The sequence below is a fragment of the Capricornis sumatraensis genome, chromosome 7, assembly GCF_032405125.1.
Source record: "Capricornis sumatraensis isolate serow.1 chromosome 7, serow.2, whole genome shotgun sequence".
NCBI lineage: Eukaryota > Metazoa > Chordata > Mammalia > Artiodactyla > Bovidae > Capricornis > Capricornis sumatraensis.
This window is the reverse complement of record NC_091075.1, coordinates 82541711-82566148: the sequence shown is the minus strand read 5'-3', so window position 1 is coordinate 82566148 and position 24438 is coordinate 82541711. Positions and strand designations below refer to the sequence as shown.

At 35.2% G+C, this 24438-nt stretch overlaps 1 protein-coding gene across 1 annotated transcript in view; it reads left to right on the top strand.

Moving 5' to 3' along the window:
- TECRL (trans-2,3-enoyl-CoA reductase like) overlaps positions 1 to 5580 on the top strand; it is a 140047-nt gene extending 134467 nt beyond the window's left edge. Inside the window, exons 10-12 of the mRNA XM_068975621.1 lie at positions 3715 to 3800; positions 4345 to 4390; positions 5453 to 5580. Of these exons, the coding sequence (XP_068831722.1) occupies positions 3715 to 3800; positions 4345 to 4390; positions 5453 to 5580 (260 nt within the window). The remainder of the gene's footprint in view (positions 1 to 3714; positions 3801 to 4344; positions 4391 to 5452) is intronic.
- The last annotated feature ends 18858 nt before the right edge of the window (positions 5581 to 24438 follow it).

Here is a 24438-nt window from a genome sequence, read left to right as displayed (position 1 = left end):
CAGCCTAATATTCTATGAATGACAACTTAGCTTACCAAACCTGGTTTGGATTAGAGTTGTGTGTTCTTTGGTGCTTGATTACTCTTGCAATTAAGTTCCGGGGCTGGTCTTCAGTTACTCTTCATTTCTCTCATTGCAGATTAGAGCTTCTTCATATTGGGTTGGCCAAAAAGTTAATTTCTGTTTTCCATAACATCTTATGGAAAATCTAAATAAACTTTTTGGCCAATCCATTATACTACCAAGGAGGTCTTCCAGTTTTTACAGTTTGCTTTTAATGGCTTTTATCCATTTCAGTTTTAGCTATCTTCACCAAGAACACTGATAGTGTCACCACTAAATTCTATTGGACCAAATAAAGCAATCCTTTCCAACAGCATAAAATACCAGCAAACCAGAATAAAAGGCTTTATGTTTGCAAGGCTACCTTGTAACAGTGGTCCTTTGTTTGGCCCCTGCCATCAACAGTGGGGCACTGACCACAGGCTGGTCAGTAGGTCATTCAACTCTTAAATGCCATTCCAGTATCTGCTTTGGGGGCCATTCCTTGTGGCAAATACCATGGGTTCAGTTTTCTGTGATACAGACACTGGAAACAGAGATTTGCATTCAGGAGTTGTATTAGGGTGATTTGATAGATGGAAAGAAAGAAATCATGTCTGGGTAGGAAATTGAGAGTAACACAGTTTCAGTAAGAGTATCAGATGAATCTAGGGGCCTTCTAAAGCTGGGCTGAACAAACAATGTTGTTCTGAATTAAGTCATCAATTTGCCACATTGATCCAATAATGGATAAGGGTAAACCAAACAGTGAGTGTGACCTTGCATGAGTTTGTTCCCTTCAGCCAGGTTATCTTCACGGGGGATGCTGAAAGTTAAAGGCTTTCTGCCAGCAGTAAATCCCAAAGCTGTGGAATAAATCCTTTATACCTAGAGAATAATCTGGGTAGCTGCAGCATTGTAATGTAAAAATATATTCAGACTTTTAATATAATAAAAGATTAATTATAAATAGAAACTATACACTGAGAAATATTTCATAGGAATGTTAAGTATTAGATTCAGTTCAGTTCAGTTCAGTCACTCATTCGTGTCCGACTCTTTGCAACCCCATGAACCACAGCATGCCAGGCCTCTCTGTCCATCACCAACTCCCGGAGTCCACCCAAACCCATGTCCATTCTGTCGGTGATGCCATCCAACGATCTCATCCTCTGTTGTACCCTTCTCCTCCTTCCCTCAATCTTTCCCAGCATCAGGGTCTTTTCAAATGAGTCAGCTGTTCGCATCAGGTGGCCAAAGTATTGGAGTTTCAGCTTCAACGTCAGTCCCTCCAATGAACACCCAGGACTGATCTTTAGGATGGTACTTATATGCAGAGTACATCATGAGAAATGCTGGACTGGAAGAAACACAAGCTGGAATCAAGATTGATGGGAGAAATATCAATAACCTCAGATATGCAGATGACACCACCCTTATGGCAGAAAGTGAAGAAGAACTAAAAAGCCTCTTGATGAAAGTGAAACAGTGGAAACAGTGTCAGACTTTATTTATGGGGGCTCCAAAATCACTGCAGATGGTAATTGCAGCCCTGCAATTAAAAGATGTTTACTCCTTGGAAGAAAAGTTATGACCAAACTAGATAGCATATTCAAAAGCAGAGACATTATTTTGCTGACTAACACCCGTCTAGTCAAGGCTATGGTTTTTCCAGCAGTCATGCATGGATGTGAGAGTTGGACTGTGAAGAAGGCTGAGCGCCGAAGAATTGATGCTTTTGAACTGTGGTGTTGGAGGAGACCCTTGAGAGTCCCTTGGACTGCAAGGAGATCCAACCAGTCCATTCTGAAGGAGATCAGCCCTGGGATTTCTTCGGAAAGAATGATGCTAATGCTGAAACTCCAGTACTTTGGCCACCTCCTGTGAAGAGTTGACTCATTGGAAAAGACTTTGATGCTGGGAGGGATTAGGGGCAGAAGAAGAAGGGGTTGGCAGAGGATGAAATGGCTGGATGGCATCACAGACTCGATGGATGTGAGTCTGAGTGAACTCCAGGTGTTGGTGATAGACAGGGAGGCCTGGCGTGCTGCAATTCATGAGGTTGCAAAGAGTCGGACATGACTGAGCGACTGAACTGAACTGAACTGAATATCTAAACTTACATATTACTATAATAATAGCAGCTAACACACTGAAGAAAATACCTAGATACATATATTTCTTTGTATCATAAGACACCTTGTTTATCTAATCTACAAGCCACATCTGGAAGAAATGTGTATTTGTGGACACTGTTCATTCCACTACCTCCAGGGATTGAACAGGCATAAACTGGCTTTAACCCAAATTACCTTGTGTTCACATTCTGCTTCTGAAAGTCAGTTAACATGGATAGATTCCTTAATCATCCTTCACTTGATAAATACATGAATGTTACACAAAGGTGTTTGCATACATGTCACCAAGAGAATCTGCTCTACTAAATGGCATATATATATATATATATATATATATATATATATATATATATATATCCTTATCTTGAAATAAGCAGTGCATGAAATTTGCACATTGCCTAATATATTTTCACTTTGATAGTTCAACAATCCTTACAGTTTTGAAAACAGCATATTGACATTTCAATAAGACTTTAGAATCTAAATAGAAGAGATTAGTTGATCTGTTATCCAATTAAGTCTTGCTATGAATACACAGTAATTTTATAATTCACATTTACTTTTACAAATGTCACAGGTCAAAGTTCAAATCGATATCATTATGAATTTATTACACAAAATATTTCTTGAAAAATTTCAAAGTGAAAAAGTAACTGAAATAAAGGACAATATGCTAAGTATAATGAGAGTTGTAAATAACAATCCTGATTACTAAGAAGAAATAATTTGTGTGGTACTTCTGAATATGAGACTTCCTTGGTGGCTCAGATGGTAAAGCATCTGTCTACAATGCAGGAGTCCTGGGTTCGATCCCTGGGTTGGGAAGATTCTTTGGAGAAGGAAATGGCAACCCGCTCCAGTACTCTTGCCTAGAAAATCCCATGGATGGAGGAGCCCGGTGCAGGCTACTATCCATGGGGTCCCAAAGAGTCAGACATGACTGAGCAACTTCACTTTCTGAATATTAACTATTCTGATATACACTGTAATCCTCTTATGAGATATTTTCATACTTTTCTGATACAAATGACACACTTATGAAATTCCCTCTGGACCATTGCTAATTTAACAGAAAGAGAGTTTTGAGGTATTTAATAATCTCAACCAAAAGTATATTCCTTGACACTAAAGGAAAATAAGAAAAGGCAAGCAATTGTTATAACACATTAGCAGTATTAAAATATAATGTGAATCTCAGTAGGCAATACTGCTGAACTATTATGATAAACAAAATAATGTCTATATATTCTTTAATTTTAAAACTTAAGGACTTGATTATTGTGGTGACATCCTGTAATTTTACTGCAACATAGCTGTAGACATGGTCAGAAAATGATAAGGATTTTTTTGAGTCAAAAGTTTATGACATTTGAAACTGTGTCTCCTTTGAATAATTTGTAAAACAGGTTTCTATAAATATATGAAGATTTCATATGATATATAGTTGTTGTAGGGAATTTATAAGTATATAATAAATAAATGACTGTATTTGAAATATGAAACATTACTGACATTGTACTCTACTTTTTAAAAGGAAATAATGCCTGTTTTCCAAGTCCAAATTATAACCCCTTTACATGGATGTTTTTCCTGGTTTCATGTCCTAATTACACCTATGAGGTATGTTATATATGCATGTGTATAACTGAACTTTATTTGATAATATATTAACTACATATGTTTATGTACTTACATGTATTATAGATCATGCCTGATATATATTTATGTTTAGTCTGTAGATACAGGCATAGACAGAAATATAGACTATGATACAGATTTCAATTGAAGTTATAGGCATAGAAAATTAGAATATTTCACTTACAATTTTTCCTGCAGAATAAATAGTATTTGGGGATATATCTATCTATATTTAAAGATAATTTTATAAACAGCACCTTAAATGTCTTAAGAAGTCTCTGGATTTTATAAAAAAATTGGAATAATATCTTTCATTTTCTTGGGAAAATGATACTGTTTTATGAGTTTTTAAATCACTATCATGCTTAACAATGAAATGATAACTTTGGGAAATATATTCTTACTTAAAAATTTCCACTGTTTTAAGCTTTTAAAATACCTAATCAATGCCTATTTAATTGTTCACAAGTGAATAAGTTTCTAGATTGACTATTAATATTTGTCAATTTATGTTTTAATCTAACAGATTGGATCATGGATTAGTTTCACAATCATGACTCAAACATTGCCAGGTAAGACCTAGGTTTTATAATGATTGAAGTAGATACACCTTTAGGAGAAGTGGTTTCTGAGAATAAATTGCTGTAGTACTGAAACTAGGCATGTTTGCAATGGGATTTTTTTGCCTTTATTTTTATTTTGGATTTTTTATCAGTATAAAATTATATTAAAACATTGTTTACTATGCATGTCTGAATAATTGTGATTGCGTGCTTGTGCCTAGTCAGTTACTGTGTGTGACTCTTTTGCAACCCTATGGACTGTAGCCTGCCAGGCTCCTCTGTCCATAAGATTCTCCAGGCAAGAATACTGGAGTGGGTTGTCATTTCCTCCTGCAAAGGGATCATCCCAACCCAGGTCTCCCACATTGTAGGCTGATTCTTTACTGACTGAGCCACCATGGAGACCGAACTGTGGTTAATCCAAACTAGAAAATGTAGTCCCAACATATTTATTAAGAGACAAGTTTTTGTTAAAAAGAAGTGGTAATAACACACTTCACTTTTAACTCTCTCATGTATGCACACAGACTTGTACATACTGTGTCTTCAAGTGTTCACATCCATCTGTGAAGGGAAGGCTAGGGGCATGAATGTGTCACCTTGAATGCTGGTCATTTTAACACACAAAGAAGTTATTGTAATAAACTCATTTTATTAGAAGGGATATATATTATTTCAATTTCATTCATTCTTGTTACACTGTACAAAAATGTGGATTAGAATTTATGTGACTTGTCTTATATGTATATATGTGTGTAGAAGAAGTGTTTTATATACATATGAAAAACTATTATTGAAAAATTCAAATGTATTTTAAGAATTTCTTCTTTGGAAATATGTGGCATTGGGGTGTAAAAAATGTAGAATTATGTCAATTTCTATATTTTTATGCTTATTCAACCATGCAGTATTGATAGGATGTATATGATGCTAGGTAATATAAATAAGGAAAAATTGATAGAGAACTATATGACACTTGGGAAATATTTTAAGAACTATTATTTTTCAAGCATAACTTGTTATGTCCATAATAAAAATAAAAAAGAAACAATATATTTTTTTTTCTTCTAGTTGGGATTTTTACACTTCTGATGAGTATCCAGATGTCTCTGTGGGCACAAAAGAAACATAAGATTTATCTGAAGAAATTCAATTCTTATATGCATAGGAAATCAGCAATGATTCCATTCATACTGTAAGAAAAATAAGTGATCTTATCTCACGTACAGAAAAGCAATATAATAACTCACTAAACGAAATTTGACAAAAGATAATTGTCTATTATGTTCCATAAATTCACAAACAATAGTATTTTTGCTTGAGTAAAAATATATAAGAACAAAATTTTGCTGAATTTAGAGTAATAAACTTGAGGAAAATGAAAAATTGAAATTATAGATACAGCTAATTGAAAATAGCATCCAGTATGTTTGCAAGGGACTGATACTTGAATGAGATGTTCTTACTTCATTAAATCTTTCATAATACTATTGGCTTAAGAAAATTTAAAATATTTGAATTCTATAAAGTGAATATTGCAATATTTCAAAAACTTGAATTTTACATATTATTTTGAGAGTGATTTTTTCTTTATATTCAATATGTTATCGAGAAATTTTAGATGTCTTGAAACTATTATGTCAGTAGTTCAATTTTACCTATATTAAAAGTTAAATATTTGTAATTAGCCATGCATCTTGGTAATTCATAATATACATTGTATATCATTTTGGAAATACAACATTCAAAATATTTTCTAGACATTATTCATTAAACATTTGAATATACTATGCTGATATATATATATATATATATTTACATATAGATCATGTTTATATGTGAATATAGAAATAGATATATTTCAAATGGACAATATGTGATGATGAGGAAAGTATGCATTAGAATGTTGAGATTAAGAGTGGAAAGATAAAGTGAAAGTGAAGTCGCTCAGTCATGTCCAACTCTTTGCGACCCATGGACTATAGCCCACCAAGATCCTCCATCCATGGGATTCTCCAGGCAAGAATACTGGAGTGGGTTGCCATTTCCTTCTCCAGGGGGTCTTCCTGACCCAGGGATCAAACCCAGGTCTCCCACATTGCAAGCAGACGCTTTTAACCTCTGCATTAAGAGTGGAAAGATATTTTCCTTTATTTTCATGTTTTTAAATTTCTATGTCTTCTCAAATACATGTAGTGAGTGTAAGATTGTGCATGTAAATATGCAAATATACTTTGACAAAGAGATGAACTATATTTTAAAAATTAAATACATATTAGTTAAAAGCTTAAAGGAAAATGTTATTCATATTTAAATTGGGTCTTTTTCACTGGTTAATTTCTAGAGTCTTTCCAGTTATTGGACATAAATGTATCTAAGTAGATAGATAGGTAGACATACATATATCAAAATATCATTATTAAAGCTCTTAGATATTTAGATATTTGACAAAATATTCTTGGTAAAGGTAGGTCTAAATGCATTTTGTAGGTGTTTCTTATTAAGATATGTGACCAACTATTTAAGAAATAACAAAATCCTCTATTCAAAAGCTTTACTATTCCCAAGTGCACCTTATTAAAATATCTCAAAACAATATAACAGCATATTTTAACATTTGTTCAGCATAACAGCATGAAATCACACTTATTTGCAGTAATACTCTACTCCAGATATGCTGCTGTATTTCCAAATAGGTGAATACTTTCATCTTATACATGCAAATACATTCTCAAATTCTAAAATTCTTGTGTGTATGTATTTTCAATAATTGTGATTTTTATGTCAATGTAAAGATTATGAAGATATTAGCAAGTGAAAAATTCTATGCTTTAAACAGAGAAAGACAAATAGGCCTCATCTCTACTTTGATGGACAGGGAGGCCTGGCGTGCTGCGATTCATGGGGTCGCAAAGAGTCGGACACGACTGAGCGACTGAACTGAACTGAACTATGAATGTTGGAGCAGACTCCTGAGAGTCCCTTGGACTACAAGGAGGTCAAAACAGTCCATTCTAAAGGAGATGAGTCCTGGGTGTTCATTGGAAGGACTGATGTTGAAACTGAAACTCCAGTACTTTGGCCACCTGATGCAAAGAGCTGACTCATTTGAAAAGACCCTAATGCTGGGAAAGATTGAGGGCATGAGGAAAAGGGGATGACAGAGGATGAGATGGTTGCATGGCATCACCGACTCGATGGACATGAGTTTGGGTAAACTCCGGGAGTTGGTGATGGACAGGGAGGCCTGGCAAGCTGTGGTTCATGGGACTGCAAATAGTTGGACACAACTGAGCGATTGAACTGAACTGAACATATAATGTCACCATCAAAGAATATGGGATTGGTTAAAAATAAGTTGCACAGTTTGAGAAAGGAACAATTTAGATGCTATCATCAGCCATATCAACTAGGAAACAGAGTTCCTATATGGCCACTTAACAGGGCAGTGTTAGTCACTTAGTTCAGTCTGACTCTTTAGGCGTAGCACTAATCACTAATTAAAATAGGCAGAGGAACCACGGATCAAATTGCCAACATCCATTGGATCATAAAAAAAAAAAAAAAAAAACAAGATAATTCCAGAAAAAAAAAAAATCTACTTCTGCTTCATTTACTACACTAAAGCCTTTGATTGTGTGGATCATAACACTGTGGACAAGTCTTAAAGAAATAGGAATACTAGACCACATGAGAAATCTGCATGCAGGTCAAGTAGCAACTGCTAGAGCCAGACTTGCAACAATGAACTGGTTTCAAATTGGGAAAGAAGTACGAGTACATTAAGGCTGTACATTGTCACCTTTCTTATTTAACTTATAGGCAGAGTACAGCATGGGAAATGCTAGGCTGGATAAAGGACAAGCTGGAATCATGATTGCTGGGAGAAATATCAATAACCTCAGATATGCAGATAACACCACAGTTATGGCATAAAGTGAAGAGAAACTAAAGAGCATCTTGATGAGCATGAAAGAGCATATTGAAAAAGCTGGCATAAAACAAACCTTCACAAAATGAAGGTCATGGCATTAGGTCCCATCACTACATGGCAGATAGATGGGGAAAGAATGGAAACAGTGACAGACTTTATTTTGGGTGGGGTTCCAAAATCACTGAAGATGGTGACTGCAGCCATGAAGTTAAAAGATGCTTGCTCCTGGGAAGAAAAGCTATCAGTGACCTAAATAACATATTTAAAAGCAGAGACATTACTTTGCCAACAAGGTCCATCTCGTCAGAGTTATGTTTTTTCCAGTAGTCATGTATGGTTATGAAAGTTGGATCATAAAGAAGGTTGAAAACCAAAGAATTGGTGCTTTTGAAGTGTGATGTTGGAGAAGACTCTTGAGAATCCCTTGGACTGCAAGGAGATCCAATCAGTCCATCCTAAAGGAAATCAGTTCTGAATATTCATTGGATGGACTGAGGCTGAAGCTGAAGCTCCAATACTTTGGTCACCTGATGTGAGGAGCTGATGCATTGGAAATGACCGTGATGCTGGGAAATATTGAAGGCAGGATAAGGGGAGGACAGAGGATAAGATGGTTCGATGTCATCATCGACTCGGTGGACATGAGTTTGAGCAAATTCTAGGAGATAGTGAAGGACAGGGAAGCCTGGCGTGCTGCAGTCCATGGGTCACAGAGTTGGAGGAAACACAGTGACTGAACTGAACTGAATCATTCATTGGGATGCAGCTTGTTTATATTTACAAAAGAATGAGTGCAATTTCAGAGGCTCCACTTGGTTTTCCTCATGGCAATAGCTCTGGCCCTATAGCCCAATAAATCGATTCACAATGAGGTTATGCAAATTACAAAGTGTGTATATTTCCTTATTCATTCAGTGTTTGGGGAAATGAGCCCTATGAAGAATTGGGCTATGTTTGCTATTGCTGTCATTAAATCTTGTTGATTCTGTGATCCACAGACTGTAGCTTGCCAGACTCCTCTGTCATTGGGATGTCCAAGGCAAGTATGCTGGAGCAGGTAGCTGTTCCCTTCTCCAAGTGGTCTTCCTGACCCAGGGATCTAACTCATGTCTCCTGCATTGCAGGCAGATTCTTTACCATCTGAACCACCAGGGAAGCCCTGATATAACTCATGAGGATAAAGTACATTGTTAGTAGAATTAATTTAATTGAAAACATATATGAAGACAACTCCAATGCTTTGGCCACCTGATAGGAAGAACTGACTCATTTGAAAATACCCTGGTGCTGGGAAAGATTGAAGGCAGGAGGAAAAGGGGACAACAGAGGATGAAATGGTTGGATGGCATCACTGACTCAATGGATGAGTTTGAGTAAGCCCCAGCAGTTGGTGATGGACAGGGAAGCCTGGCATGCAGAAGTCCATGGAGTCACAAATAGTCAGACACAACTAAGCGACTGAACTGAACTGGTAAAGATAATTTTGGTTCTTTTATTCCTTGGTCTACATGGATACATAGGCATGGCTACTACCTCAATCTGTATATTCCTGTTAAAAATTATCTACCGTGGATGTACTAAATGTCCTGTTTCACATGAGCAGTTTTCTCTCAGGCCATTTCTCCATTATTTTACATTAGAATGCATTTACTCTCCATTTCTATCATTTTTGTGGAACATACCATTAATAATAAAATAAAAAAAAAGTTTAAAAACTTAAAATATACCACTACTGTTTGATATATACAAATATACCATGAGTCTTTCTTCTGAGATAGATCTATGAACTAATGATTAATGTCCAATAATATTTTCATAAATGGAGTTATCCACTCATTTATTTGGTGTTTAGTAACTCTCTTCTATTAACACAAATCTATGTGAATCAATTTAAGGGATTTTCAGGAGGATAAAACAAGCCAAAGTAGACTGGAGTGAGTTTTTCAAATAAACCTGCCTCTCTTAATGTAGAATTTACTAGGGATTTCTCTGGCAGTCCAGTAAGCTAAGAATCCACAATTCCACCTCAGGGTGTATGGATTTGATTCCTGGTCAGGAAATCAAGGTACCACATGCCACACAGTATGGCTTAAATGTAAAAAAATAAAATTAAAAAAAAAAAAAGGAATGCTAAAAAAGTCAAAGTAGGAATTATTATGTCTGTACTAATAAAGGCCCTATTCCAAGCAAATGCTGGAGATATTTTTAAACAGCAGTAAGCAGAATCACAATTCACAGATCTTAGCCTCTACCTCCAAAACATTTTATGTAACAATTAGAATGCCTGCAAGCTATAGCTTCTGTCTTCAACTTGAAGTATTAGAATGGTAGCTAATATCTTTCACTGAAGTTTTATGATATAGGTATTCAAGATTTAATGAATTAAAGTTAGAATTTTCTGACAGATACTAGATTTGTAATTACATACAATATTAAAAAGAAACATCACAGTTAAATTTAGTCATTGATAGCTAATTTTTAAATAATTGTCTGGAATAATACTTTTTCAACACAAAAGTAAAAAAAATGAAAGTGGTTTTAAAATGCCACATCCTCATCTTTTACACATTTCTTATAAAAAGTAGCTGAAGAGGGAGATAAATCAACAGAAATACAAAAGAACTAAACTTGAATCAGCTGCTGCACCACTTCATATTATCATGACCTTTTGCGTTTCTTGATCACCCTTTCATCATTTCTACCTCAAGTTGCTACTTTAAAGATATTTTTAATTTGTTTTCATATTTTTAAAATTTCTAAGTTTAAATAAAAATAGACCCTTAGCACATTTTGCCTTTTAGCAAAATATTGTGGAAACATTCTCTAACTCATACACAGACAGACACAATAATTTTTAGCAATATCATTTCTTAAAAGATACAATATAAAATGGAAGCATAAAATCTTTTTAAATAGATGAAATATAGTCTTATTTTTCAAATGTGCATCCTCAATTTTACTTCTCTTTGAAAAATATTATGCTTAATATTGAAGGGTAATCAAATCACAAAATTCAACATTATAGTTGAATATCGTGCATACTGACTTTTACTCTTCTTCTAGTAATTAAACTTATTTTCTGGAAATTTTAAGGTCAATTTTGAGTAACTATCAATACATGTTAAATTTTAGCAGTTGATGTATTTCAATTATAATATCTGTGCTAATAAAATGACCTGAAAATCAATAATGAGGATTACTTCTATTTTTATTTTAATAATAATAAAAAAAACGTTGTAGTTTCTCCTGGATATTAGAGGTGATTATAACAAATGTTACTTTATAAGTACAATTAAAGGCATTTATGCAGCTTTTGCATAATGATAATAATTAAAAACCATTTATTTTAAAGGCTGCTTAAAAGTTAATTTTCACCCAGGTGCATACTGAAACCTATAATTAGCTTTCCTTCAGAGGAGATTTGATCATGGAAATGTACAAAATCATTTTTGGAGGCAGAAGTTCCTTGCTAAAATGGAATTTTGGTTTTTAAAGGTAGCTTGATAAAAGTTTTAAAAATATGTAAGAAAAATATACTCAGAAATACTTTTTAAAATGAATGTATAAGCATAAAAAAATATTTTCTTGGTGATATAGAAGTAATATTTTTATATTATTTGACTGAGAAATGACTGGTACCTAAAATTTTTACTTTTTACATTGAATATAAGATATGTTCACAACAATGACAAAGCATAATTTTCTGTATATCCTGTCATTATACTAAACCTGGAAATAAATGTTATTTCTATAATGAATTCTTACTTACAATTCATTTTTCTACTTGCTATACATTCACCAAATGATTTATTTTCCAAAAGCTCTCTCATACTCCCTGGCAGGATTTCTAAGTGGATGGAATTGTTATATTTTACCTAATCATCTCTTGGTTAATTCAATAAAAAGTACAATAGGATATATAATACTGATGAGTATTTTTTAATCCAAGTACTGTTACATTAAAAATAAATTTATAGAAAAAGAGTAAGTAATTTATGAATTATTATTGTTAAATATTATACATTGGCTAAGGTTTTTAACCTGTTTAGATATGTGGTTTCTTTTTATAAAATGAGATATTTGAGGTAAGCAACCTATAATATCCTTTCCCTTATAGGGAATGGTCATAGAGTCAAGTAATTTTCAATTATTATTACTTCTAAAATTATATAACATCTTTGTTTGATTTATATTACTGGTTTTTAGTTTTTATACAACATACTGTCAAGTAATTTGTTAAATAATTATTGGTATTTGGTTTCTGAGAAAATAGTTCTGAGCCCTTCTGAATAAAGTAAACAGGGTTTCTGGTTTCTTGGAACTTCATTTAAGAGAGAAAATGAGAACATAATAATCAAGTGAGTAGCAAAGTAAATTTAGACTGTGATCATGTTATAAGGAAATGAATTATATGCTATGACAGAGTAAAGACTAATATGAGGGGCAGGATGAGACATATGGTGAGACCATGAATTTCCTCTCTAACTGGGTGATCTTTCAGCTGTCACTTATAGAGTATTTTAACCAGGTGAAGTATTGCTGGAAGAATGTCTGAGACAAATAAAACTGATTTATATAAGGCACTGATACAGGAAAACCTTGGTGTGTTTGAGGATCAACAAATCACCCACTATAGTTAGAATATACTGAGTAAACTGTACTGGGTTTGGAGAGATATTGAGAGGACATGCATAACTCTTAGACCAGTCTGGATCTAACATTACTTTGATGTATTATTTTAGAATATTCAAATTTGTCAGAGAAGATAAGAAAATGAGGAGTTGGCACATTAAAATTTGCATCAAGATAATTTTAAAGAGGACAGTATAGTATATATATATTAATTCTAACTAAGAAAAAAAATATATGCTGGATTACAAGCATTACAATGGAATCTTTTAGAAATATGCTTTTAGATATGCTTTTAGAAATGTGATATTCTATATCTCTTCTGGAAAATTGTTATCGGTAAAAGAGATGACATAGGAATACATTTAGAAGAATCTAGTAACATTTAATCTGTTTTCAGATTATTCCAGGAAAAGAATGCTCCAGCATCCCAGAGGCCCCCTCCCTGCAACCCATTCTGCTATCTTGTAGTTACCACTGACCTCTCAAAAAGAAAAGTGAGCATGACTTCTAAAAATATAGACTAACTGTACAATTGCTGTGATTTATTCATTTTTTATTCAAAACATGCAAGATTAATAAACATTATCATATGTAGCTTTGCACAAACTCTTCTAGTTGTTTATTTGACATCCTCATCCCTTTCAACATTTGCATCAGAACTCAATCACACTGGTACCCTGATCCCAACCTTTAGAACTGTGAGAAATATTTCTCCCCCTAAAGTACTCAGTCTATGGTATGTTGTTATAGTAGCCCAACATAATGAAGATGCTGAGCTCATTTCCCAGCCATATTACATATAGTTATCCCTTTCACTAATAAATGAGAATAGATTAAAACATGATTTATTTTATCTCAGTTTGAGATTCTCTTTTTTGATGATAGGTCATAGTGACCTGCACTCTAGCTAGGATGAAAAGACAAAAATGATGTGCAATATTGCTTATATTAAAAAGAAATATAGTAACCTCTCTCTACTTGGCAAAACTTTTCCAGCTCCAACATCTATATTCCTACTTCCAAAAGTATCTATTCAGTGCACATCTACATTTACTACTTATTTCCATTCACCCAATTAGCATCTCCTTGTTTAATAGTAATATTCAGGGTTTTCAAATTTCACAAGAATAATTATTGCTTCCTCTTGGGGCTTTGCCATCTTTGTCTTCTCAAAAGCACAGAGTTGTACCTACCCACTTGAGTAAGGCATGTCTTCTTATTCTTCCATTTCCTATAAAAATGTAATATAGTCACAACTTTATTCATAATTTATTTTTCTAGCAGGCACAGGAAACATATAAGTATAATTTATAGATAATAAAATATTCCTTTGTGAAACATATCTCTGTAAGTTATAGACACATATTTCAAAAAGAAAAACAAATCTATGTATTAACATGTAACAGAATCAAAACAATGAGAACAGCTAACATTTACTGACCATCAGGAACTACATATTTTCATTTACTAAGCTTCAAATATTCATAGTATTGTTGAAGACACTAGATTTTAAGAGGGTCTATATCAGTGGCTTACAAACGTGGTGCTTTTGTTCCTCAGAAAATATTTTATGATATTTAAGGTATTTTTGATTGCTATGACTGGGAGGTTACTACTGGAAACAACAGAAAAGAATCCTGAAGTGCTGCTAAGCATCCTTCAATACACACGATACACCTCCTCCAACAGCCCTCAATATGAACAATAAAGTATTACTTGGTTGAAAATGGCAATAGTGCTGTCATTGATAATCTCGGCTATATAGGATTGTTAAACTGTCCACAATTACACTGTCAGTTATCAGTAGAGCTGAAATAGGATTGTCGTTAAGTCATTAAATCGTGTCTGACTCTCTGCAACCCCATGAACTTTAGCATGTCAGGCTTCCCTGTCCTTTGCTGGTGCCAGGACAGGTGGGAGCCCCAGGAAAGAACCATGATTCTGAATGCACAATGTTTAGAACGGTGAATCAGCCAGACCAAAACCTCTCCCTAGAGAGAAGCACAGCATCAAGCAGTGGGACCACAAGAGGAGCATGGAAAAGAAGAAAAACTTTCAAATCTATTCTTGTGATAGACTGAGCCAAACCTGCCTGTGAGTGTTTGAGGGTCTCCTGTGGAGATGTGGGTCATCAGTTGCCTGCCATGGGGACACGGGCACTGGCAGTAATAGTCCTGGGAGGCACGTGTTGGCATAAGACCTCTTCTTGGAGATCTCCAGGAGCCCTGCAATAGAGCCTGTAGACCCCAGAACTGGGCTGCTTCAGGACAAACAACTAACAGGGAGGGAGCACAGCCCCACTCATCAGCAGACAATGAGATTAAAGAAATATGGATAATAATTTGGAAATTATAAACTAGCAAACTGGTCCAAATTGTCCTGAAATTAATTATAGGGTATATGAGAAAAATATAAAACATAATCATTATAGACTTTAAAACAATCTTCTATCATTACTTAATGATCATGAAAAAGCAAAAACAAAAACATGTAATTGTATTTAGGATTCAAGAGGTGAAAGCTATCAATATCCACAAAATTTTCATTTGGAAAATCCCCCAAACTATGTAATCCATAAGCATCAGCAATAGGTACAACAGTGCATTTGGTGATATTCTATATTGATACCAACTGTGCAGTTTCACTTTGGCTTCTCACTTCATGAGCAAAAATTTATGTTACATATCTAGACCTATGTTATTAGAGGACTTTCCAGTTTTAATAGATTATCCTGCTAAACTGATTTTGTGTGTGTGTGTGTGCTGATGATTGAAAACCCAGTACCTGAACTCATCCCACACCACAGAAGATCTTGATTACAGTAAACCTTCTCATTTCTGCACATTGCCAGCCCTTGGATCAACTGGAACATTTCCACATTTTACACCAGTATATCTGTGTTGGTCCAGTAGATATGTTTATTGATTCATCTGTGCACCTTTAAGATTTGAAAGATATAATTGTCATAAATAAAGTAACCTCATTACTATCTAACAAATTTCATCAAGAGAAAAATTGAAAGCAAATTATTCATCTAGCTATTTTGTTATTTAACCTATTTTGGTTTAAAAAGCTGTTTCCCTGGTTAATTCTCCACACCTGTGATCAATTAGAGAAGAATAGGTACACATATACTTTTAAACTTTGAAGCCCTGACTATAACTACTTGTCATTATTTATTAAGCACTTACAACTTAACATGTGGATTTAAGTTTATAATAAATGTAAGTAAGACTGGTTCCAAATAGGAAGAATTTGTTGAATTTATACAACAACTGTGAGTCTGCGTGAACTACCGTAATTGGTGATGGACAGGGTGGCCTGACGTGCTGCGATTCATGGGGTCGCAAAGAGTTGGACACGACTGAGCGACTGAACTGAACTGATGCCCCTAATAATAAACTATCATATAACACGAAGCATATAGTTACAGAATTCAAGATACAGATACAAACATTTCTAAAATAATAAAGATTTCATTATCAGATTTTATAATGAGTAGAATGACTGGAATGGATGAATTTAACTCAGATGACCATTATATCTACTACTGAGGGCAGGAATTCCTCAGAAGAAATGGAGTAGCCATCATGGTCAACAAAAGAGTCTGAAATACAGTACTTCGATACAGTCTCACAAACAACAGAATGATCTCTATTCATTTCCAAGGCAAACCATTCAATATCACAGTAATACAAGTTTATGCCCCAACCAGTAACACTGAAGAAGCTGAAGTTGAATGGTACAATGAAGACCTATAAGACATTTTAGAACTAACACCCAAAAAAGGTGTCCTTTTCATTAAAGGAAACTGGAATGCAAAAGTAGGAAGTCAAGAAACACCTGGAGTAACAGGCAAATTTGGCCTTGATATGCAGAATGAAGCAGGGTAAAGACTAATAGAGTTTTACCAAGAAAATGCACTAGTCATAGCAAACACCTTCTTCCAACAACACAAGAGAAGACTCTACACATGGACATCACCAGATGGTCAACACCAAAACCAGATTGATTATATTCTTTGCAGCCAAAGATAGAGAAGCTCTATATAGTCAACAGAAACAAAACTTGGAGCTGACTGTGGCTCAGATCATGAACACTTTACTGCCAAATTCAGACTTAAAGTGAAAAAAGTAGGGAAAACTACTAGACCATTCAGATATGCCCTAAATCAAACCCCTTATGATTATACAGTGGAAGTGAGAAATAGATTTAAGGGACTAGACCTGATAGATGGAGTGCTTGATGAACTGAGGAATGAGGTTCGTGACATTGTACAGAAGACAGGGATTAAGACCATCCCCATGGAAAATAAATGCAAAAAAGCAAAATGACTGACTGGGGAGGACTTACAAATAGCTGTGAAGAGAAGAGAGGCAAAAAACAATGGAGAAAAGGAAAGATACAAGCATCTGAATGCAGAGTTCCAAAGAATAGCAAGAAGCGATAAGAAAGCCTTCTTCAGCAAGCAATGCAAAGAAATAGAGGAAAGGAACAGAATGGGAAAGACTAGAGGTCTGTTCAAGAACATTAAAGATACCAAGGGAACACTTCATACAAATATGGGCTCAATAAAGGACAGAAATGGTATGGACCTAACAGAAGCAGAAGATATTAAGAAGAGGTGGCAAGAATGCACAGAACTGTACAAAAAAGAGCTTCACGACCCAGATAATCACAATGGTGTGATCACTCATCTAGAGCCAGCCATCCTGGAATGTGAAGTCAAGTGGGCCTTAGAAAGCATCACTACGAACAAAGCTAGTAGAGGTGATGGAATTCCAGTTGAGGTATTTTAAATCCTGAAAGATGATGCTGTGAAAGTGCTGTTATGCCAGCAAATTTGGAAAACTCAGCAGTGGCCACAGGACTGGAAAAGTCAGTTTTCATTCCAATACCAAAGAAAGGCAATGGAAAAAAATGCTCAAACAACTGCACAATTGCACTCATCTCACATGCTATTAAAGTAGTGCTCAAAATTCTCCAAGCCAGGCTTCAACAATACGTGAACTGTGAACTTCCTGATGTTCAAGCTGGTTTTAGAAAAGGCAGAGAAACCAGAGATCAAATTGCCAACATCCACTGGATCATGGAAAAAGCAAGAGAGTTCCAGAAAAATATCTATTTCTGCTTTATTGACTATGCCAAAGCCTTTGACTGTGTGGATCACAATATACTGCGGAAAATTCTGAGAGAGATGGGAATACCAGAACACCTGACCTGCCTCTTGAGAAATCTGTATGCAGGTCAGGAAGCAACAGTTAGAACTGGACATGGAACAACAGACTGGTTTCAAATTGGAAAAGGAGTACATCAAGGCTGTATACTGTGACCCTGTTTATTTAACATATATGCAGAGTACATCATGAGAAATGTTGGACTGGATGAAACACAAGCTGGAATCAAGATTGCTGGGAGAAATATCAATAACCTCAGAAATGAAGATGACACCACCCTTATGGCAGAAAGTGAAGAGGAACTAAAAAGCCTCTTGATGAAAGTGAAAGAGGAGAGTGAAAAAGTTGGTTTAAAGCTCAACATTCAGAAAACTAAGATCATGGCATCTGGTCCCATCACTTCATGGCAAATAGATGGGGAAACAGTGGAAACAGTGTCAGACTTTATTTTTGGGGGCTCCAAACTCACGTCAGATGTTCATTGCAGCCCTGTAATTAAAAGACGCTTACTCATTGGAAGAAAAGTTATGACCAACCTAGATAGCATATGGAAAAGCAGAGACATTACTTTTCCAACTAAGGTCCGTCTAGTCAAGGGTATGGTTTTTCCAGTGGTCGTATATGGATGTGAGAGTTGGACTGTGAAGAAGGCTGAGCACTGAAGAATTGGTGCTTTTCAACTGTGGTGTTGGAGAAGGCTCTTGAGAGTCCCTTGGACTGCAAGGAGATCCAACCAGTCCATTCTGAAGAAGTTTAGCCCTGGGATTACTTTGGAAGGAATGATGCTAAAGCTGAAACTCCAGTACTTTGGCCACCTCATGCGAAGTGTTGACTCATTGGAAAAGACTCTGATGCTTGGAGGGATTGAGGGCAGGAGAAGAAGGGGACGACAGAGGATAAGATGGCTGGATGGCATCACCGACTCGATAGATGTGAGTCTGAGTGAACTCTGGGAGTTGGTGATGGACACGGAGGCCTGGCGTTCTGCGATTCATGGAGTCACAAAGAGTCGGACATGACTGAATGACTGAACTGAGCTTAACTGAAGAGCAACTAGACAAAAGATAAGTAAACAAATAGAGGACTTGAATCACACAACTAGATATCTCAGACATAGACAGGATAGTCTATCTGTTGGGAAGGAAGATCCACACTACCAGTCCCAAGTGAGGTTTCCCATAATATGAATGATGGCAAAAGTCATAATGCCAACCATCAGAAGTATTTGTTCACAGACATAAGTAAGCATACTCTTACAGGTTTGGAGTTTTCAAGAAAGACTCAACTCACAAGTCACTGGTAGAGCAATGCTTTACATAAGAAAGGAAATGAGATACAACAAAATCAGTATCTATAGTGTGTGCAGAACTCCCGTGGCCAGCAGGCCTCTCCCCATAGATGATTTGGGGTGACGAATAGCATGCACCCCCCTTATGATGCAGATGAAGATCCTCTCCCCTTCCTGAAGGGACAGATATACTGGTGGAACTGGCCAAATGCCCTAAAATGCACACTGTCAAGCAAAACAAAGAAGTTCACTGTACTCAGAACAGGGGAAAGGTTTCTCCTAAGAAGTAAGAAGAATCTGTTGCCCAGCAGTAAATGCATGCTCAGCTTTCCTAAAGTGGACTGTTCTAAATTTGATGGATTTTTTTGGTTTAGTTTGGTTTGGTTTTACATACATAATACACACACTTTTAGTTTGCTACCATCAGTTTTGTATATTTATTCAAGATCCCTGTGGATATCAAAATTTTCTAAAGCTCAAGTCCCTTATAGTCAGCCCTCCTTATCTGTGAGTTCTGTGTCTGTAGATACGTAGTGCCTGCTGTACAAAAGTTGGGCCCCATCAGTTTCCTACATAGACCTACATATAAAATCCATGCGTTCATAATTAATAATTTCACACACACATATATCTTTGAATTTGAGATTCTGTATGCTCAAAGCTTACATTTATGAGTGCTTTCTGCTCTTGCTGGTATGTCACTTCAGCTGTGTCCGACTCTCTGCGACCCTATGGACTGTAAACCTCCAGGCTCCTCTGTCCATGGGGATTCTGCAGGCAAGAATACTCGAGAGGGTTGCCATGACCTCTTCCAGGGAGTACTCTCTAGGCCTATTTAATTTTTTAGATAATTTTACCAGAAGAGTAATTTTTGCACATTCTCAGTTTTGAGGTAAATTTCTAAAATCAATAAAGATATTGTTAACATACTAGATTTTCAACATTTTCAACACTGCATGGAGAGTGAATCTTTAATTTATACAGATTTCGTTTCTTTGTTTGTTTCACCTTTTATTTTATTTTATTTTATTTTACTTTACAATATTGTATTGGTTTTGCCATACATCAACATGAATCCACCACAGGTAACACGTGTTCCCCATCTTGAACCTCCTCCATCCTCCCTCCTCGTACCGTCCCTCTTGGTCGTCTCAATGCACCCGCCCCAAGCATCCAGTATCATGCATTGAACCTGGACTGGCGATACAGATTTTATGTTTCAGATTTGATTTTTAATTAGAGAAGGACTGCCAAGGTAAGGTATTTGAGAATTTAAAGAAAACTCATTTAATTTTTTTTTTTCTTATATTGGAATATAGGAGTCGTTGTTCCTTCCCAAACATGCTCAATTGCAGACGAGCTTTACACCTTCCAAGCTAAACTCTAGATGATATTTTAACTGTCCTCATTATTTAAGTGAACACATGGAATCTTTAAATTAAACTTATCTTTGATTTCTTATTTATGAAAATGGGAATTAAGATACTAAATGTATGGTAAAATTATTAGATTAGGTGAAACACTACATGCATAATGCATCTATTATATAATAGTCATTCAATAAAATAATTCTTACTTTTCTATTTATTCTATCCATTCATTCCTGAGTCTGATAATTGATACATTTCCAAAGCCTTAGCCAAGTGAATTTTAATCTCTTCCCTTAATGTTCACACTCTGTTTTAAATGATGTAATTATAAATATCATCTTTATTCATGATTTATATTAATTTTATTTTGGTCTTGAAATCTTGCCTGGAAGCACAGTCCACTTAATGTTACAGAAAGTATTTATTGCTTGGGACCTGCAAGTCACATGTCCAAAGATTGATTATGTATTAAGTTAACCAAATGGAGTCTCTGGAAACTACACTACAATGTAGGTCATAATATCTCGATAGCCTCAAATTTTCAGTTTCCGTGTTCTTCCATTTCTCTGACGAGAGAAAATAGTAAGCTATAGAACTAAATCCACTGAATTGAAAGAAAACTTTGCTGTCTACACAGGAAAATCTTGAAACTGAATATTTTCAAATAAAAAAAAAAAATCTTTGTACTTCAATCTGTTTCTTTCTAAAATTGAAAGAATGAAGGCAACTTATTCAGGATTTGAAAGAAGCTGTGCATTAGATTGCTGTGCTTTTGATAGGAAACACCTTCTGCTTCCTATCAAATTATCAGATTTTCAAACACAGGTAATCCTTGAACCTAGAATCTGTTTAGATGTTTAATTTTTATATTCATTTATATGATTAATGTGTATACCTTTTACCTTACTAATTTAAACTATAACTACCAAATTTCTAAAAAGGCTAATATTAAGAGAAAAAAAAAATCTTAATAGCTTTTCCAGTAAAGGTGATCTAAAATCACATTCTAACAGACCATAAATAATTACAAATATAATTATGTTGTAGTTATTTATATCTCTTACATTTGTAATTCTTTCACCCAGGTGTTTGTATTTGTTAATCTTAACTGTGCATGTTTATTTTTAAATGACATGATAGAGGCAAGTCCTCATTAGCACCCTTGAACTTATTTTTAAAATATTGACAGTGGTAGCTGAAAATTATATTTCAAAATATAAGCAATTAATTGTACCATTTGACTGAGATAGGTGGGGTCAATTCTTCTGGTATAAATTATATAAACAAAAAGATAAAACTTTCAGAAATAAAATATCCATACATTTCTATACTGGATACATAATAAAGTGTTTCATTATAGTTAAAAAATAACAGAAGTCTTTTTTTTTTTTTTAAGTAGATTCTCTCAGATGCATTCATGTATTTATTATAATTCAGAAGATTCATGTCTCTGGTAAACCTCCTCTGGAGTCTGTTTCTGCTCTTTCTCTATGGCAATGAAGAGTGGATCATTTGGCCAATTAAAATATTTATCAAGTATTTTTCTTCAGTTCAGTTCAGTCTCTCAGTTGTGCCCGACCCTTTGCGACCCCATAAACTGCAACACATCAGGCCTCCCTGTACTTAACCAATTCCCAGAGTCCACCCAAACCCATGTCCATTGAGTTGGTGATGCCATCCAACCATCTCATCCTCCGCCGTCCCTTTCTCTTCCTGCCCTCAATCTTTCCCTGGATCAGGGTGTTTTCCAATGATTCAGCTCTTCGTATCAGGTGGCCAAAGTATTAGAGCTTCAGCTTCAACATCAGTCCTTCCAATGAACACCCAGGAATGATCTCCTTTAGGATGGACTAGTTGGATCTCCTTGCAGTCCAAGGGCCTCTCAAGAGTCTTCTCGAACACAACAGTTCAAAAGCATCAGTTCTTTGGCACTCAGCTTTCTTTATAGTTCAACTCTCACATCCATACATGATCACTGGAAAAAAAATAGCCTTGACTAGATGGACCTTTGTTGGCAAAGTAATGTCTCTGTTTTTTAATATGCTGTCTATGTTGGTTGCTCCTTCCAAGAAGTAAGCCTCTTTTAATTTCATAGTTGCAATCACCATCTGCAGTGATTTTGAAGCCCAGAAAAATAAAGGCAGCTGCTGTTTCCACTGTTTCCCCATCTATTTCCCGTGAAGTGTTGTTCTTAGGTCTATTCAAGATGACTGGAGGAATAGGTAGGTTGTTTGCCTCATTAACATCAGATACTATACCTTAGAGTTTTCACTGAAAGTGAAAGTGACAGTGTACCAGCCCCAAGCATCCAGTATCATGCATCGAACCTGAGGAAGGTTCAGGATTAGGAACACGTGTATACCTGTGGCGGATTCATGTTGATGTATGGCAAAACCAATACAATATTGTAAAGTAATTAGCTTCTGATTAAAATAAATAAATTTATATTTTTAAAAAAGAATTTCTACACATAAAGAAAAGAAAGTGAAAGTAAAGTCGCTCAGTCATGTCTGACTCTTTGCAACACCATGGACTGTAACCTAGCAGGCTCCTCTGTCCATGAGATTTTCCAGACAAGAATACTGGAGTGGGTTGTCATTTCTTTTTCCAGGAGATCTTCTCAACCCAGGGATTGAACACGGGTCTCCTGCGTTGTAGGCACACACTTTACAATCTGAGCCACCAGGGAAGTCCTAGAGTTTTCATTGTACCTCTTATTAAGTCCAGTTTACAGGCCCAGATTCTGCTCAATTAAATTTACTTGGCAACTGAAGTGAAAATATCTCACTAGCTGATGACTGAAATTGCCCTTAGGTGTTTGGTAGCTTCACTCCTCTTAGAAGGAATCACCAATTCTTATCACATCCTTTGTAATCCATTATCCTGGTCAATGCTATATTATTTTCATGGTTCATTTGCTAGACTTTTTTTGAACTGAAATCACAGCAGTTTCAAGCAAAAAGAGATTTTACATATGATAAAACTACAGAATCAGGAAGGTTAAATGTCTTTTCTTTCATCCATTCTTCTGAAACTAGTTTTTATTTCATTTTAAACTTGAATGTTTCTTAAGGATAATTATAAATATGACTTATTTGCTAGTTCTCCTAACCTAACCCAGACCCATTTTCTAGATGAGGGTGCTCTTCAGTCTTGATTTTGTGGTTCAAAATATATTGAAGGAGAAAGCCATCTAAATAACAAAGTCAATCAAACTACCAATAAACACTTGTTCAGGAACTTTCAAATGGTATGAAATAATTGGTGCCCTGGCACAGAGCAAAGTTTGATAACCTCAAAAATTAAAGCTCAAAAATCTGTTGTATATCATAGGGCCACATGTCATTATTAGAACCACAATGAAGAATTCTGGTTTACAATATACTTATTTGTTACCTAATGTTAGTTATTGACTGATTTCAAGAAAAGGCATTAATTCTGCTGTCATTTCTGTATTGTCTCATGTAATGCCTTTTGCATGTGACATGAAAATTGTCTTTAAATATAAAGGATTTAAATCCAGAAACAAAATTATTTTTATAGTCTAAGTTTCCACAATCAAGTTAAAACATATGTTGCTGCTTTATTATTAAATGAAAAGAAATGGGGTTAAAAGTTATATTTTGGATCTTAACATCATAACAATCATTTTTGTT